Raw genomic sequence first — 17,019 nt, 5'->3', positions numbered from 1 at the left:
TTCACACTCTCAGGCTCAAAGGCACTTCCGATTTTCTTGACTTGAAACAGCTCTTTGCATTGCTGATTCTGCAAATATCTGTGTGGTTTCAGTTGGCACAGGATAGCCTACAGTGTGCAGGACAAGTCTGTGACCCTCTACCTGGACTGTCAGTGGAAACAGACCCTGGATCTGCTGCGAGGGGACAACGCTGTAGTCAGCACAGAGGGTGTCACAGTGTTTGGGACACGGCTGCTGGACAAAGATGCATTTGAGGTAGGACCTTATTTAAGTATGGGAGCCTCTGAAGGCAAGTGATTTACTTCATACTTTTAAATGACCATGCATTGTAGTTACTCCGAAGAGGATCAAAACATTTAACACATTTGAACGTATTTCTGCATTGAGCTCAAGAAAAGGGACTATATGAGTATTCAGTATCATGTGGACTTTAATCCCAGGAGACTGTTTCACTGGAGGTAATATGAAATGCATATTAACTGAACGTTCTGACAAGGTACATCCTGATAACCTTGTTTTTATTTGTACGACCTTTATTCTTTCTCACGCTTATATGATTGAACCAATTCAGTGCGTTTATCACCACTGCTGCTGACTTGAACATTTCTATAGCCTTTCAAAAAAACAGATAAGGATTTGGATAATGCGTTGCTCCGATTAGAGAACCCCTTAATGCTACAGCACTTGTTTGGCATCGCTCATATCCATATTTTAAAGTCTTGTCGAGATCTTAAAAATACCAGAAATGTGAGACAAAGATTTCAGAGAAACGTGCATAACAAACTGTTCGTTCCCCCAGGAGACTGCTGTGCTTCTTCTTATACTTTTGTTGCATCAGCATAACCAAGTGCTAGTTTTGAGGTGCCTTTGTTTTGTGTTAGTCATCTCTAAGCCAAACCATGATGTAGTTTTGTAGCATTTTTTGTTTTATCTTGTTTCAATTTATGTTACATTAACTTAACCACATGTTTCCCAAGTTGGGGACAGGCTGTTCAGACATGCCCCGCCTCAGAATTTCCATTGCAAAGCGGAGAAATTACAAATTTTCTTTGCTTCTTTGACTTGTCAGTATATTTCTGTTGAGCGACTGTGCATTTGGATTTTAGACATTTTAAGACTGACTGTGAATGTGCGTTGTTTAGTGATGTCATCCTCTTGCACAACAAATACCTGCTTCTTGTTTTTGTACACTTTTTTTAGCACATAGTAGCAGCAGAAGAGTATCACAGATTAAGTTACTGCCTAATTAATGCTAAATTAATAATTTGCTCCTTTTTTAAATTGACATACACATGTAAGAACATTTAACAAAGTTTCCTCATGTGTAGCAGTATGCTGGGAAAACATGAAGGAGCAAGACGCTCCAAACTAAGCGCAACTCCTTTTCTCAGCAGTAACCTTTATTGTCCTAAGTCGTTCTCTGTGCTTCCCATGACAATATGCAAGCCCTGCTCCATTGTCATTCCCAATGAGGCTCCACGGTAAATCTCTCGCCACAGCATGAAATAGAGATCAGCTCAAGCCCCTTCCCCTGCCTTGCTTTCAGGGTCTGTCTGCTCAGCAAAGGAAAGATTGACCGAGGCATAAGGTGCAGTCAAATTTCTCCGTCCCCTCAAATCTGCTTTATACTTGGGTTTTACGCAGAGACGCAAGCACGCAAGACCCGCAAGGGCCCCTTGCGTAGTTCAGTTCTGACTATCCGACAAAGCTACGCAAGCCGTTCGCAGCCCGCAAGACTGTGATTGGTCTGCTTACCACATCCTTTCTGAGTCTCGCATTTCCGGTTTCATAACATAATACCGCTGTTTTTAAAAGTCATAGCAGAAACACGAACAATGGATTCCGTTGAAGAACGTTTGGCTGAAGAGGTCCGCAAATATGAGCATTTATATAACCCGTGGTATAAGGACACGCAGATGGCGGTGAATTCCTGGAGGGAGATATCGGTGAACGTCGGTGTGTCTACTGTTCTGGCGTATGGAAAAGGCACGGGAACCATAAACCAAAACGAGTCCGTCGATGCAACTGCGTGGCCAGCCGCAGTTGTAGTTGCAAGAGTGCATATCATCCCTCAGTGTCCAGAGAACACACCACAGTTTGCAAAAGGTACTAATAAACTTTAAGAGAGCAAAGAGGGAGGGTTGTGATCACTCCCTATTTGCCTCATAGACAGAAACCACAGCCTTCCTTAGTTCTTGGCCCTGACAAGTAAACACCTACAGCTTTTGGGTTTTGCATGTGTAGTCAATAACTACTTTCCAAACCCCACCTTTCCCTATGACCTAATTTAACCTCAGCTGCCCCTCCCATGCTTTAAGTTACATTCTCAACTCCCTTCTCACCCTTCCCACTTCAGTTAAGAAATGTGCCTCCTCGTGGGCTCTATAACTTTCTCTTTTCAGAAGCAATAGAGCTTGTTTCATTTTTGGCCTCGCTTCAAAAACCCTCCCATGCCCTTATACAGCGTCTAATGTGTTGAGATATGATGATGGTACAATATTTCTGGTAATGACTTGAAAAGCCCTCAGATCCATTTTTAAGCCCAATCAATTGTGGTTTTGGTCTTCCTGTGTATCAAAGTTTTTACGTAATATGATCTAAAATTCATTCTTAATATCTTGCTTTTTGTCAAGTAAGTGAGAAATCCTCAAATGAGCCATCGGTTTGAGATTTTCAATTGATACGTGTGATATTAAATATGCGTTTCAGTGTGTAGTCAGAGCTACGAATATCGAAGCATCCGGGTCCATCTCGGGTGAGGCTGGTACCAGGGGAGGAGAGAATAATCAGGCTGACCTCTGGGCCTCTGTTCCCAGGCCCTGGTTCCGGGGGAGGAGGCTGGTGTTCCGGCCCAGTTCTCCCAGCATGGAGCTCAGCGTGGGAGCATGGGGGCCGTGTAATGTCTCTATTGCTTCCAGATTGCACTACAAATAACTACACAAGCTTGGAGTTCAAACCCAACACTCTGCTTGCATTTGCAAACCTCAAGCTGTCCGCAAGCCTGGTTGTGCTCCTTGGCAGCTGTGTGCTCTTTGTATGTGCTTCCAACACACCGACTGCTCAGATAAGATCCAGCCCGACGTTTATTTGTTGGGAAATTCAGACCCTTTCTATCTTGATGAGGACTGGAAATAGGAGGTTTTTGTCTCTTTGTACATGCATGTCGAAGCCAAGACATTTCACGCATGTCAATAAAGCGCAGCGTTATTTGAAGATTTAGTCATCTCATTGTCTTTGCACTTTAAATCAGTCCGTTAAAGTCGTCATATTTTGTAAATACTCACGTCTGATTGTGATCAGATGTTCGGCGAGTCATAATCATCTGTTGAACTTTCAGCAAATGAGAAGCTTTGAAAATTCTGTTTGATTATGGTGAGCTCGATGCTCCTTCTTCACCCACAGCTGGTCTTGTCTCACACAAGAGCAAAGTTATTCTTTGCCACCAGCACCATGTGGGACCTCATGCAGGATGTTTGCGAGCCATCAGACATTTATGGATTCAGCTGAGGTGTATTCCTTTTCAGCACGTCCTTTTCAGATGTCCTTGCTATCCTGAATGTAGAACGGCAGAGCATGCATGATTTTGAGCAGCATTTAACACGCCGTGTGTTTCCAGAGGAGAGAGCCCCTGCTAGGCAAGAAAAACAGAAAAACGTCTCAGTGAAAGTGTTGCCTTTGATCTCAAATTGAGATTGGATTAGTTTGGATTAACTCCCCTTTGCCTTTCTGTCTCACTCCTTCTATCTGCCTCTCACCTCGGAGTGCAATCATTTCCGTTGCTTGGCACTGGCTTTTGGCTAAAACAGTAAGAAAAAAAGGATAAGTGGATAACAACTCTTTTCATGTTTGATGTCATAAATTAAAGCATAATGTCCACGGTCATTCCTTTACAGTTTTCTGTATCGTGATCCAGACTTTACATAGACTTCTATTGCTGATAATAAGGCATTAGCTGTATTAGAAGACATATGAGCTACTGGTGGGTAATGGAGAAGCGATATGTTTTGATTTATTTCACCTCTGGCCACTAAAGCCTTATTAAAGAGATTACAATGAGACTATAATTACCACAACATCAAGCAGTTAATCTGACTTGATTTACTGCAAATGGCTGCCCAGCTGTCCCCAGATAACAGTTTACCAGGCAATATGTTTGCAATGTCCTGTCAGTTTCTTATCGTTAATGTAATCTAAACATTGTCAAACATCGTGCCATGGGGCCGCCTGCATTTTTGTTTTTATTGAATTTCTTTCTGACTTGCGTGTCCGAGAATAAGCACTGCAGCTGCAGGGATTTTCACGATCAATTGATCGTTTGAATATACTTACTCATAACTTATAAAATTACCATTAAAATGTAGTTGAGCCAAACTTGTTTTATAAATAGTGCTGTCTTAATAATATGTATTTTATCGATATTTGTAAGAGAGAAAATCATTTGTAAAACCCTGTGTTTGCTATTTTACTTGACAATTTTATGCTTTAATACATCACTTGATAATGAATTGACTAGTTATCTCAGCACCACAACGCATTATGTCATCATAATAATGCGATAATAAAGAGTGTAAGGCCATTAAAGATAACATAAGACCCAGCAGGGCAGTCTCTGTGCATGTTATTGTATATACACTTGCTCCGCCTCTGGGGCGGGATGGGAAGTGAAAGGTCCTGACAGGGAGGTGAGAGAAAGCTCTTTGACTGTTTTGTGTACACAATCAAGCCCCAAGGAGTTATGGAAACACAAAAAAGCAATAGTCAGTAGCGATTGTACCAGTACTGGTTGTTCTTGTGTGTCTTTAGTGCCACACATTCAGTTGTCTGGTCCTTGAAATAGCTCTTCACCGTGCTGTATGTTTCTGTCAGTGCTTTATTGACATGCCTACCCTACCTGCTGTTATATGCTACACTTGCCTATCATTACAGTCTGCTTTCTGGTTTATTTCAGGGAGATATTCAGCAACTACTGATTCAGGAGGACCCGCAGGCTGCTGCTGACTACTGTGTAAACTACATACCAGACTGTGACTCTGCTTTGCCCTACAACGGCAAATCCCCGGTCCTGCAGGAGGTCAGTACTGCCACCAACAGGAAGCAACTCCTCCTGGGAAAGACCCACACAACGTCTTCAAACAGTTCTACAGACAGCTGTTAGAATGAAGTACAGCTTTAGGTCACCTTAATTAGCTGCAGGCACATCGGTTCAGATCCCTCAATTAATTCAAATTTTAGAGGCCCTGTGTTTTTTAATATGCTTTAAGAAATATAATGAGCTAAAGTGAACTTGCAGAAGCCCTTGCTTCACAGCCAACTAGTAAAAGGAGCTCAAGCATGAGCATCAATGGAGCTATGTGTCCCTAAGACCATGATTTGCAAGCAGCCAACAGCTCCAGCCAAGAAGAAGTCTAAGTACAGTGCAAATGACTGAGTGTTTGCAAAAAGAGACTTGAGAGATTAAGACAAAATAGGCCATCCGTCAAAGAATAAGTGTCTTCTATTCAAATGCAGCCAGCAGTGGAGCGTTCTTAAGATCAGGTGTGCTCTCGTTTTTACACACACACACACACACACACACACACACACACACACACACACACACACACACACACACATCGAACCAGGTGGCCATAACTCAAACATGATATAATAGCTCTTCCCCTCCTCATCGGCGTGCATAAAAAACTAAATAAATCATGGATATAAATGACTGTGTATTTCTTTGGTGGTGTGTGAAAGATATAGATAAGGAGGACGGAGGCAGCCAGAGGATTGGAGGCAATGTGTGAGTGTGACTGGGCTTCAAGGAATACACAGTTTTAGCCACATGCATACACTCAAATGCACACAAACCCATGTGAACGCATAAGTGTCTGTATGCACATGTGTGAGCCTGGTCATTGATTATGCTCCCGAGATGGCTCTGTAATGGCAGTTAGGCCATGTCGATAGTCCTCCAGCTGGCTTTTAAGAACGGCAGCTGAGCAATGAGCTTTGAATCCAAAACATGTCAACATCTGTCACCCCACTGACCTACTTCCCATCATTCTCCGTTACACACTGACCTTGTTTACATGTGGATATAAATCACGCCACTGATGTCTTTCTCAAACTCGGCCTTCAGCAACATTTTCAGGCCATATAGTATATCACTGACATGCAATGGACATCGCTCTGGAGGATGACACAGCCATGTTTGCTCACTTGCAAGAGCAAACTAAGAATTAGCACCTCTTTAGGATCGTAGACAGGGTGACCTCTGACCACTAAAGCAAATATGTGTTCTGCATTGCATTGAGGTGAAACGACTCTACATTTGTTTGTTCCTTCCTATTTCAAGTTGGCTTTAGGTTTTTGCCAGCTAAACTCACTGGAGTGTTTGACCTTGTTAAGGTTGTCACCTGTATGCATCACTTTACATACAGTGGTTTCCCTCATTGTATTTTCACTTTTTTCTTTTTCTTTTCCGTTGTCCACCTGGTCCCTCAACTTGCCTTCCCTTTTTCATAAAAGGACTCCCAACACAGGTCTGATTTCCTGACACAAAGTGACCACCTGGATGAGCCAAAGGAGCAATCTAAAAAGGACGGCAAAGGCAAAAAGAAGCGGGACAAGAGCTCTAAAGGCAAAGGCAAAGGCAAAGGCAAACGCAAAGGCAAGGGCAAGGGCAAGGGCAAGAAGGGATCCAGAAAGAGAAAACATCAAGAGGAAGGTCTCGAGGATGGCTTCCTCAGAGTGTCCACTGCAGTCCCTGAGTATCTATCCCAAGAACCTTTTCAGCCAACAGATTTGCTAGAAATTAAGAGCACACCGGAAACGGTCATCCCCACTAAAGTGCTCGACGAGACCCTACTGGAGATGGCAACACATGAACCAGACTCTACAGTTGAGGCCCCCACTGTGGTGCCCAGCGCTATGCCTGAACCAAAGGTTACTGAGGAGGTAGACCAGTTTACTTGTCGATGCCCTCCACCCCGACCCCCTCCTGCTATTTGCAGTTCTAACTGATCACATCCTTAATACCTCCTAACCATAGAGAGCACCTTTCCCCTCTCCAGTTGCTCACCACCACCACTAACCAGCACAATCCTAATCATGACCTCTACATACTACATTCCTTCCAGAAAACATGGAGTACGCATCCTACATTTTTTGATGGTCTCACTGTATGCCTGCCTGTGTGTTTTTTGTAGAACATGCTGTCTTACATGCATACCATGCATACCATGTATCCTAAAGGTATGGTATGCATGGTGCATACAGTTGGCTTTATATCTTCCTGTATTCAAACATGCAGAATTAGTATGCATACAGTTCATTCACGCTCAGAGACCACCTACATCTTTTAAATTAAAACTGTATCCAACCTTTACGTTTGTTTTAAATCCAATTAATTTCAAAGTCAAAGTCAGCTTGGTTGTCAGTTTCTCAAGATGCACCAACATACAGAGGAATTAAAACAATGTTTCTCTCTTGTCTAAAACTAAAATACAGACATAAAATACAGACATAATTTGAGGCAATAATATATATATATATATATATATATATATATATACATTTAAAAACGTACCACTGCAACAGACACAAATTGTTTGTGTCTGTCTCCTTACTGTTTATTTTTTGCTAATTTTCCAAGTGAACTAATTTTTCATGCTCACGCTGTTTCTGTAGCTGTTGCCACCACTGCCATAATGCCTCAAGAATCGGATATAATCCATCAGCTAATTACACTTCAGTATTGTAATTAACTGCACACCTGTATGCCGGCAAATCAACTCATTCCTGGAAAACCCACCCGCTTTGCATATTGTGTGTTACAAAATGGGCCTTTCCTTGGAAGTGCTGGGCGCTAATGAGAAGAGCTCAGTGTCCCCTGGTTCATCTTTGCTGTGACTCATTTGAGCCTGTGTGCTGGCCTGCAGGAGGACAAGCCGGTGAAGACGCCAGTTATAGAGGAGCATGGCGATGACCTTTATGGAGACCTCTATGATGATCCTTCAGTTTCCACGGTAACAGGAGGACCGAATGTTACTGATTATGAGGTAGGTTAAATGCATATGCAAAACATGCCTTCGCCTCAGAACAAACACACTGAGAGTTTATTTGGGTTTTCACTACACCTGATTCCCGCACAGATTCTTGAATATGAAGATTACAAGAATGACACAGAGGCAGAGTATGAGGAGTACGAGGTGTATGCAGACGGCTTTGGATTTGCAGAGCGGGAAAGAGCAGAGACGTGGGATGGAGAGGTAAATCTCATACATCAAGTGAGTGGTCACGTCTTCAATTGCCTGTGTCAAGTGATTTCTAACCATCCACATCTCTTCACCTATTTCTCTTCCTCAGGTTAACCCCCGAGCAGAGAAGGGCCAGAAGGGAGAGGCAGCTATTATTGAGCCGGTGAGCTTCTAACAAATCATGAATAGCCCAGTGGCCTTAGTTATGAGCATGGGAATGAGTTGATACTCTCCTAATGTACATTTCATTCCATCTGTGCTTCTTTCTAGGGTACATTAGTGGAAGGACCGCCAGGTCTACCGGGGCCACAGGTAAGCCTATTTAGCCCGAACACAGATACACAATGTGTGTCTGTGATTATACAGGATGTGGCAAAATGTTACAAGAGCAGGAACGATCCAGATGTGCTGCAAAATGTAGAGACTTTTGGATTCTAGCCATCAGGATGCCATGTGGTGTTTTTGGAATAGAAAACCACAATAACAATACACCCCTGCACTGTAATGCAATGCAAGATGGCTATACACACATCATGAGGGGATTGATTTGATTCAAAGATAAAAAGGGATTATTGTCGAGCATTTGGGGAGGTTAAAATATTATGTAGAAGATTATAATTTCCTTAAAAACTAAGCCCTGTTGTTCTTCAATGTGTGTTTGAGTGCTGTGAATGCTGCCTTCACAGGGCCTCACGGGGCCCGCTGGACCAAAAGGCCCTCCAGGACCCAGGGGAGATCCTGGTGAATTGGTGAGTGTGGCTTAGGCCTGGACCTGGGCCCTGTGGGTTAGTTTCCCTCCAGTCTGACCCCTTCGCCTGTGGGACAGAGCTGTGGGTTTCAACTGTGACCTCACACTGAAACATGTCCATTCCTGAACTGAACATTCTGGCTTCAGGGACTGATGTTGACTCTGACCTGATTTTCTTTGGTGTGTGTGATTGCTCGGATAAGTGCATTTGTCCGTGATTCATCACAATGGAACTCACACACACTGTTTAACACACTGACGCCTGTCCACCAGTGATTGATGTAGGATTAGATATTTCTTTATTAGTCCTGCAGTGGGGGAATTTCAGGATTACATTAGCAAACAGAGTAATGATTTACTAGATTTTATGCATTTTTTAAAATTATTATATATACGTTCATAAAGTTAAGTAAAAAAAGGTTCACCAAAGAGACAAGATCATTAAACATATTCTGCTTTACTTGTTCCGAGAAACAAATGTCAGTTATTTGACAACAGGCATGCACGCGCACACACACACACACACACACACACACACACACACACACACACACACACACACACACACACACACACACACCTCCATAGGAACAGGAGCTGACGTTTATCCCTTTCCTCAATTCCTTTTCAGGGTCCCCCAGGACGTCCTGGTCTTGCTGGGGTCGATGGGATTCCAGGTCCTCCAGGAACCTTGTTGATGCTACCAGTAAGATCTTACAGTGCACTCATGCATGCTCATGCACACACAACAAACGCAAACACACACAGAGCACACTTTATTCCCAATGTGGTGTGGTGGCATGACCACAAGGGGGGGCTGTGTGATTGAACTTCATTTACATTTGGGGAATCATGCAGTGGGAACTGATCCCTCTTTTTCATTGCCTCCAGTTCCAGTATGGAGGTGATTCCCAGAAGGGACCAGTGGTGTCTTCCCAGGAGGCACAAGCACAGGCTATACTGCAACAGACCCAGGTACAGTTCCCAGAGACACGCACTTTGGTGTCATTATGCAATACCATGAAGTCACACCAGTGACTGTTGACGTTGTTATTTCAAGCTTTATGAAGATGAATCCATCGCATATTAAAAGTCAAAGGTACCTTGCGCAGTGTACATAAACCACCCGGTTGTTTTTTTCTTCCAGCTGTCATTGAAGGGACCCCCAGGCCCACTGGGTCTAACAGGGCGATCAGGCCCACTGGTAAGGCTCTCCTCTGACCTTGACCAATTTGCATCATACCTCAAGGGCTCCTGCGACCTTTGACCTCAACTTCACATTCTGCCTGACCAGGCAGAAGCTCCTCTCTCCCTCCCACCCTACTCTCATCATTATGCATGTTCAGATTGCTTGTGAAATCCTTGCAGGGTTGCAAAAATAATCAGATGATTAAGATTTAACAACATTTTTTCTCAGCGTTTTTTTCTTTGTTTGGTGCTTACAGTGCAGCAAAGAGTTAAGATGCTCCTGTGCAGCACGTAAGGCTTAAATTAATGCTTGTTTTTATTTTACAGGGAGTACCAGGTAACACTGGGTTCAAAGGGGACAGTGGAGAAAGTGGCCCTCCTGTAAGAGCAGACATTATTTTGATCACTAGTTTCTTCGACACCATTTATTTCCTTTTGTCCTCCTGCCTTCTATTTTTTATTTTTTACACTTCTTTCCATTTGTCTTCTTTTAATCCTCTCTTATATAGGGGCCACCTGGGTTGCAAGGCCTTCAAGGAATTAATGGAAAGCCAGGAAAGAGAGTGAGCTATTTTGAGTATTGCAGGTTTCTACACTGAAAATATGTCTGCATATTGTGTTGAATGCATATCTGGTAATCGTGCATGGAGTACTATAAAGCAAAATCTATTCTAACTGGATTGTGAATCTCGTAGGGCCGTGCGGGAATGGACGGCGGTCGTGGAGCTCCAGGAGAAACAGGATCGAAGGTAAGATCTGCATTACAGGGGTGATAATCTCAACAAATTGAACATTACAGCAATTTTGTATGTGCTCATTTGGATATTATTTCAGGTTCAAAGCTGCATGAATGTCACATTGCCCGTTTTTAGACCATATTGCTTTTGTTTGGTGTTCAGTTTTCATGAAATAAATGTTCAATTTCCATGAACATGACAATACCACACATGTTTCTGCAGCAAGGTCTTGTACGATAACAGACTCTCCCTACTTGCAAGTGCTTACACTAAAGGTAGCTCCCAGCTTATTTCATGTATTGACAACAAGGCAACTCAATACTTAACAGCTGCAGGAAGAGCTTAGCAAATAAATCAGGCTCCCTTGATGCAGGGTCTGACAGAACAGCAGAGTCTTTATCAGTCAAAGCAGCATTTTACCAGACCTCGAGCTAATCTGAAAACTGCCTCTCCCTAACACATACTCAGAGCAGATGGGAGGCTTTGCCAGGGGAGACTTTCAGAACAATTCTGCAAATGTTTACACATTACCGTGTGCGTGTGTTTTTCAAGGTTTAATGCACTTGCTTACTTTTCAGGGCGACAGGGGTTTTGACGGCCTGCCAGGTCTCCCAGGAGACAAGGGACACAGAGTGAGTCAGACTTGGTAACTTAAAGCATTGTCACTGTATTTATTTAGTCAGCGGGGTTTGAGCGTGCTAGCGCAGCATGCATCAGCACCTTACACGTCATATAGAAGAGGGTTGTTTGCACATTATGATCATGGTTATTGTGATTTCTATGATGATGGCTTACACTAAAAAGCATCTGCTGGAGTCTGCTCTGCTATAAACAGAGCAGTCCCGAATATCTCAAGGCTTGTGGCTAATGCTTTTATCTTGTAGGGGGACAGAGGGAAGCAGGGTCCTCATGGGCCTGATGGAGAGCCAGGAGAAAAGGTGAGTGCATAGTACTTTGCAAAATGTATTTGCAACAAACTAAGCCTCGAAAACATATCCTGCAGCAGGGCTCTGTTTTTTCTGATTTTCCCCATCATCTAAGGTTAACAGGGAAAAAACTTTCCAGATCAGTGAATCATTTCTACAAACTGTTTCGATGGCCAAGCACCACAGATCAAAGCAGGCTTTAATGAAATTAAGTCATAAACTCTTGAATATAATTATGATACACTAGCCATAGTTCATGCAGTTTTAAGTTTAGCAAAAAAACATGAAAGCTATGCAGTGTATCCTGACTTAGAATTACAAATATGAAAGATAGAAGCGCTGTCAAGATGGTTTCAATTCATTCAGGTGGGGGAAATTTGAGAAAGCGCTCTATTAGTCTTTGCTCGAAGATAGTTGAGCCTTAACTGTCAGGCAGTGAATTTCTTTAATGAGCTATTTACACAGATTATGGCTGTGGGGATATAAATGTATCCACTGCTGAGGTGGACTTAGAAAGGTGCAAGAGATTTATGTGTTGAATCTGTTTCCGTCTATGTTAATTCAGGGATCTGATGGACCTTTGGGGCCAAGAGGGCAACCAGGCGAACCTGTGAGTAACACTATCTGGAGCGACATAATGAAATATTCATTGCTTTTCTAGATAGAATATACTTAATGTAGTGGATGTATTTATCAAGTCCCTGCTTTGGGTTCTCTGAAATACGCTCACCCAAAAAAACAACTTATTTTCAGTACAGAATCACAGAATTGGACGATTTCCACAACAAACCATGAGGGGATCGTTGGAGATCACTAGATTTAAACTCAAGCGTCAGTTTTAGCCAAAATCATACAGAAGAACTTAAACAAGCACGACATCTACTGCTCATACTTTACATGGAGAACTTTAAAAACCCTCTGCACACAATAAACAACATTTAAAATAACAATCAAACCATTTTAGACACAATATTCAAGAGAGAAAGGTCACTCGGGAAAGACGTGCAGCTTGATAGAATAATATATAATGGCGTAACATGCATAACGTGTCTTCTTCTTCCAGCAAAGTAACATTGGATTGTAGAGAACTCACAACGATGTCTAGAGCACTGTTGCAGAAGCTGTCATTTCTTTTCTGTGGAGCTCTGCGGCGGACACTGGTTGATTGGTTATGACTCACTCTCTATCTTCCTCCCAGTAGGTGAGGCTGGGGCTCAGCGGGGTTCTGTCCCTTCAAATGGATCACCCAGTTCAGGGAGGAATAGAGTGCCATAAGACATATTAGGAAAGCTGTGTTAAACTACAAAGATACAACAAAGGAGAGTAGTTGGCTGTTTTGATGAAAGAGAGGAGGGAGCGATGGGAAAAGTGAAGCAGCGAGAGACAAACGCGAGGCAGACATTTGGTTGGTGGTGAAAGAGATAAGAGGGAAGGAGAGAGGAAAGAGGGAGACAGACCCGGAAAGGGAAGAGATAAAAATCCTGGCCTGAATGATTATATTTCCATATCAATCACTTCCCTGGAGATCACAGATGTGGCTTTGGAACAGGTGGCTTGGCCAGCCTACAAAGAGGGAGGCTGACAAAAACAGAGCGCACAAACACTCGTGCAAAGACAGGCTAGTGCAGTCTCCGTAGCTAGCACATGTAAAACCAGATGTGCCCACACACACACACACACACACACACACACACACACACACACACACACACACACACACACACACACACACACACACACACACACACACACAAAATATATGATTTGTTTCTCCCAGTTTCTCTCTCTCCATCCCATCTCTCCCTCCTTAGTCTGGATTCATGGTTTAGTATTCCACACTGAACCCATCTCATCATGAATGCAGGTTGGCTCCTGACTATTTGCTGTGTTTTGTCTCCAGGGTTCTCGGGGTCTTGTTGGGCCAAGGGGGCCACCTGGCCCACCTGGTCAGCCGGTAAGTCAACATCGCCTTGATTGCTGAAGATTAGAAGCTATTCAGTCTCTTCATCTCTATAAAGGGACCTCTGTTGTCTGGACTCATCAATATGCCATTGACGATAAACAAGGAGGCGATTAAACTCTGTCTCTTTTTTTAATCTGATCATTTGACATTTCATCCATTGTTTTTCTGACATCTTGTATTTCTCAGGGTATTCGAGGAACTGATGGAGTACAAGGGTCAAAGGGCAACCTGGTCAGTCCTGCTATCTTTATTGCCTACTGTTAAAAATAGTTGTATGAAAATGAGCATGAGGGTAACCGTTTTTTCAAAATGATCTCAGCTACTGAAAGTTCACCCGAAGTGGATTAGTGTGGCCTTCTAATGAACCTGTTACCCAGTCATGTGATAATGAGCGCATGACAAAGTTCATGTGGAGGCAGAGTGTGTGACTATTTGTTGTTGTCAGGGTCCCTCTGGAGAGACTGGGCCCTCCGGACAACAGGGAAATCCAGGAGCCCAGGTACTGTACCAGCACAAATGTAATGACAGTTAATCCACTCATTACACATCCAATACATGTCTTCAAGTCATGTAGACATGCTTCAAATATGCACCATCACTTGCATGTTGAACAACACATTAGCTCTCTCTCACACACACGGACATGTTATTGTGGCACAGACATTTTCTGTTTCAATTCTATTTTTACTATAACTAAAGGTTTAATTGCTCTTCTCGAGGTGTAGACGATGATCTGGCCTTTTGCGCACATAAAAGCAATGCATGACACTTAAATGTAGTCCGTATACAAGGCTGTCTTTATTACTTCATTTAAAAAATGTTTTTGGAGATACATGGTTTTCACCCCACAGCAGTAAAATGTTATTTTAAAATGTCGTTAGAGACATTGCAGTCATTTAAAACGCATTTAGACATATTTTTTAGTTTACCAGCATGTCTACAATCGTTCCAGCGAGGACACACACACACACATTCTGCACATGACTTGTACATACACACATACCAGAAGCACACATGTACACAGACTCTAACAAAATCTCAACTCTCCTCGTCTTGTGACACTTAACCTGATTGATGCTTTGTTCCGGTCCAGGGCTTGTCTGGTCCACAGGGTCCCATTGGATTGCCAGGAGAGAAGGTATGTAGCATGTCTCTCACTTCATTTTAAAATTAAAGCTGTGACCTCGTGACCCCTGTCGTCGCACACCCTGGGGAGGCGGGTGGAGCAAGACAGTACGACCCAACCACTTCTGGCTCCCATTCAGACGAGACAGGGCTAGACAGGAAATCAATACACAAGAAACACACACAGGCAAAACAGACGCTGGGGATAGCTTTGGCCAGTGCGCATCATGAGGCTAGACTGATAAAAGAAATAAAAAGTGGACTTCGTCATGAATACAATATGTTTGGTTGGAGGAGCAGCAAAATGGGAAATGTGGTTTCTTAGGCACCAGTACGCTTTCATATCTGAAGCTCATCTCAGTATTCATACCTCTCTCTGTCTTATGCAGGGCCCCCAGGGGAAGCAAGGCATGCTGGGTCTACCAGGAATTGATGGCCCAACCGTAAGTACAAACACAATGTATAACTGAATGCATTAGTTCAAACACATGAACATGCATGTATACATGCTTTTACCATTGCCCATCCAGTATCTATGCACGTATTAATAGAGAGCTGTTATCAGTCCACTCTGTGCTCCAGTGACACTGCTTCACAACATCAACTGATTTATTAGAAGAGACTGCACATTTGGCTCACGTTGTTAATACATTTTTAAAATTATTTTTCTTTTATAGGGTAAAAACATACACATTTACACAAGCAAAACCCTATATACACCACGTAGTAATTAGAGCCAGACGACCAGCCTCACCAGTATGCTATACAGGAGGCAATTCTGGAATTAATCCAAAGCAGTAAGACATTTTAAAAAAGAACAAACAAATATTCTAATAGGAAGGTTTTACTCATCTCTAAGGATGAATCTCTTTAGATTGCAGTCGGACACATTTGAATGAGTTTCACTTGATGCTCCCTGAATTGTTCCGCAAAGCATTGTGACACACAATGACGTTTTTATGGTGCTTCACTCTCAGTGCCGCTGGTATTTCCTTTCATTCACTGGTTGGTTGCAGTTGAATAATTCCACGAAGGAGTGATACTGTAAGGATGTACTTGCAGTGGTGCTAAGTCAATCTGATTCCTGTGTTCCTGTGTCAGGGTCATCCAGGAAGAGAGGGCCCCGCGGGAGAGAAAGGCATCCAAGTGGGTAACTGCCTATCTGTGGCTTGTCTCCTGTAGTGCCATAGAAAGATATTATAAGTGCAATAGCATGGTGTTTCTTGCAATCTATTGTAACTCACTAACATTGAGTTGCAATAAAGCTCACTCTTATCAATATAACCGCTGCGTTCCTACAATGTCATTGTCTTTATTGTGCAAGACGATAAGCTCATTAGAGTCAGCGGCATGCGCTCGTCTGCAACGTCAATGCTTATTGACAATTAGGGATAGGATACAATGACTGAGTGCAATTGTATATTCAAATTTTGTCAGATGAATGCATGGTTGCTGTCTAAGACTAAAGCCTACCGTTTTCTTTTTTTTATGAAGGGCTTACCAGGCGCTCAGGGGCCCTTCGGGTACCCAGGACCCCGTGGAGTCAAGGTGAGACATAAATGCATCATGATCTCATGAGTATTGCCGCTCAGATGTTCATTCCTTCCAACATTTCATTTTGCTAGTATGTCTACCATGTGACGGACAAGCTGTTTGAGTCGGTGACTGACAGCTGACAGGTGGAGGAAAAGCTCCTTGGTTCTGAAGGGGACTGCTAACAACGGAGTTGGGGAACATTTGATGGATGGGAGAGATGTCAGAGTCAGATAAAGCAGAGCTGTGTGCGGTGGTGTGGGCGCAGTCCATTTCCACTGAGTGTGCTTTTGAAATTGAGTAATTCAAGTGGGGCTGTCGTGAAATTGCATCCTGCTTGGTGTTTGTTTTTGTCACAGTCACACATCTGGTATCTTATCTGGTAGCTTAGCTCAACATACTCCAGGGGAAGCCTGACCTGGTTGGAAATCATCAGTATGAAATTATTGTGAGGTCAATAACTACTCAATACAAAGCAATGCTAGGTCAACAGAAAATCAATACACACTTATATTTCAGTTCAGTGTTTTAAGATAGGATGTTTTTACTGTGTTTTTCC

General features: G+C 42.9%; 1 protein-coding gene across 2 annotated transcripts in view; it reads left to right on the top strand.

The window, feature by feature from the left end:
- Nucleotides 1–17,019, top strand: part of col5a3a (collagen, type V, alpha 3a) — a 52,341-nt gene that overhangs the window by 15,144 nt on the left and 20,178 nt on the right. The window contains exons 4-26 of one of the 2 annotated variants that reach the window (XM_068578452.1): nt 93–255; nt 4,949–5,071; nt 6,511–6,939; nt 7,923–8,042; nt 8,136–8,252; nt 8,350–8,403; nt 8,511–8,552; nt 9,620–9,694; nt 9,880–9,963; nt 10,136–10,192; nt 10,504–10,557; nt 10,686–10,739; nt 10,872–10,925; nt 11,492–11,545; nt 11,798–11,851; nt 12,405–12,449; nt 13,740–13,793; nt 13,989–14,033; nt 14,248–14,301; nt 14,896–14,940; nt 15,317–15,370; nt 16,029–16,073; nt 16,422–16,475. In XM_068578452.1, coding sequence (XP_068434553.1) covers nt 93–255; nt 4,949–5,071; nt 6,511–6,939; nt 7,923–8,042; nt 8,136–8,252; nt 8,350–8,403; nt 8,511–8,552; nt 9,620–9,694; nt 9,880–9,963; nt 10,136–10,192; nt 10,504–10,557; nt 10,686–10,739; nt 10,872–10,925; nt 11,492–11,545; nt 11,798–11,851; nt 12,405–12,449; nt 13,740–13,793; nt 13,989–14,033; nt 14,248–14,301; nt 14,896–14,940; nt 15,317–15,370; nt 16,029–16,073; nt 16,422–16,475 — 1,930 coding nt within the window. Of the gene's footprint in view, nt 1–92; nt 256–4,948; nt 5,072–6,510; nt 6,940–7,922; nt 8,043–8,135; nt 8,253–8,349; nt 8,404–8,510; nt 8,553–8,929; nt 8,990–9,619; nt 9,695–9,879; nt 9,964–10,135; nt 10,193–10,503; nt 10,558–10,685; nt 10,740–10,871; nt 10,926–11,491; nt 11,546–11,797; nt 11,852–12,404; nt 12,450–13,739; nt 13,794–13,988; nt 14,034–14,247; nt 14,302–14,895; nt 14,941–15,316; nt 15,371–16,028; nt 16,074–16,421; nt 16,476–17,019 lie in introns of those variants that run through there. The other variant, XM_068578453.1, reaches the window with a different exon arrangement.

Source organism: Clinocottus analis, unplaced genomic scaffold (genome assembly GCF_023055335.1).
Source record: "Clinocottus analis isolate CAN_PGR_092001 unplaced genomic scaffold, fCliAna1.0.p SCAF_16, whole genome shotgun sequence".
NCBI classification, from domain to species: Eukaryota; Metazoa; Chordata; class Actinopteri; order Perciformes; family Cottidae; genus Clinocottus; species Clinocottus analis.
Note: the sequence above shows the minus strand (reverse complement) of the source record. Positions and strands in the feature narration are given on the sequence as shown.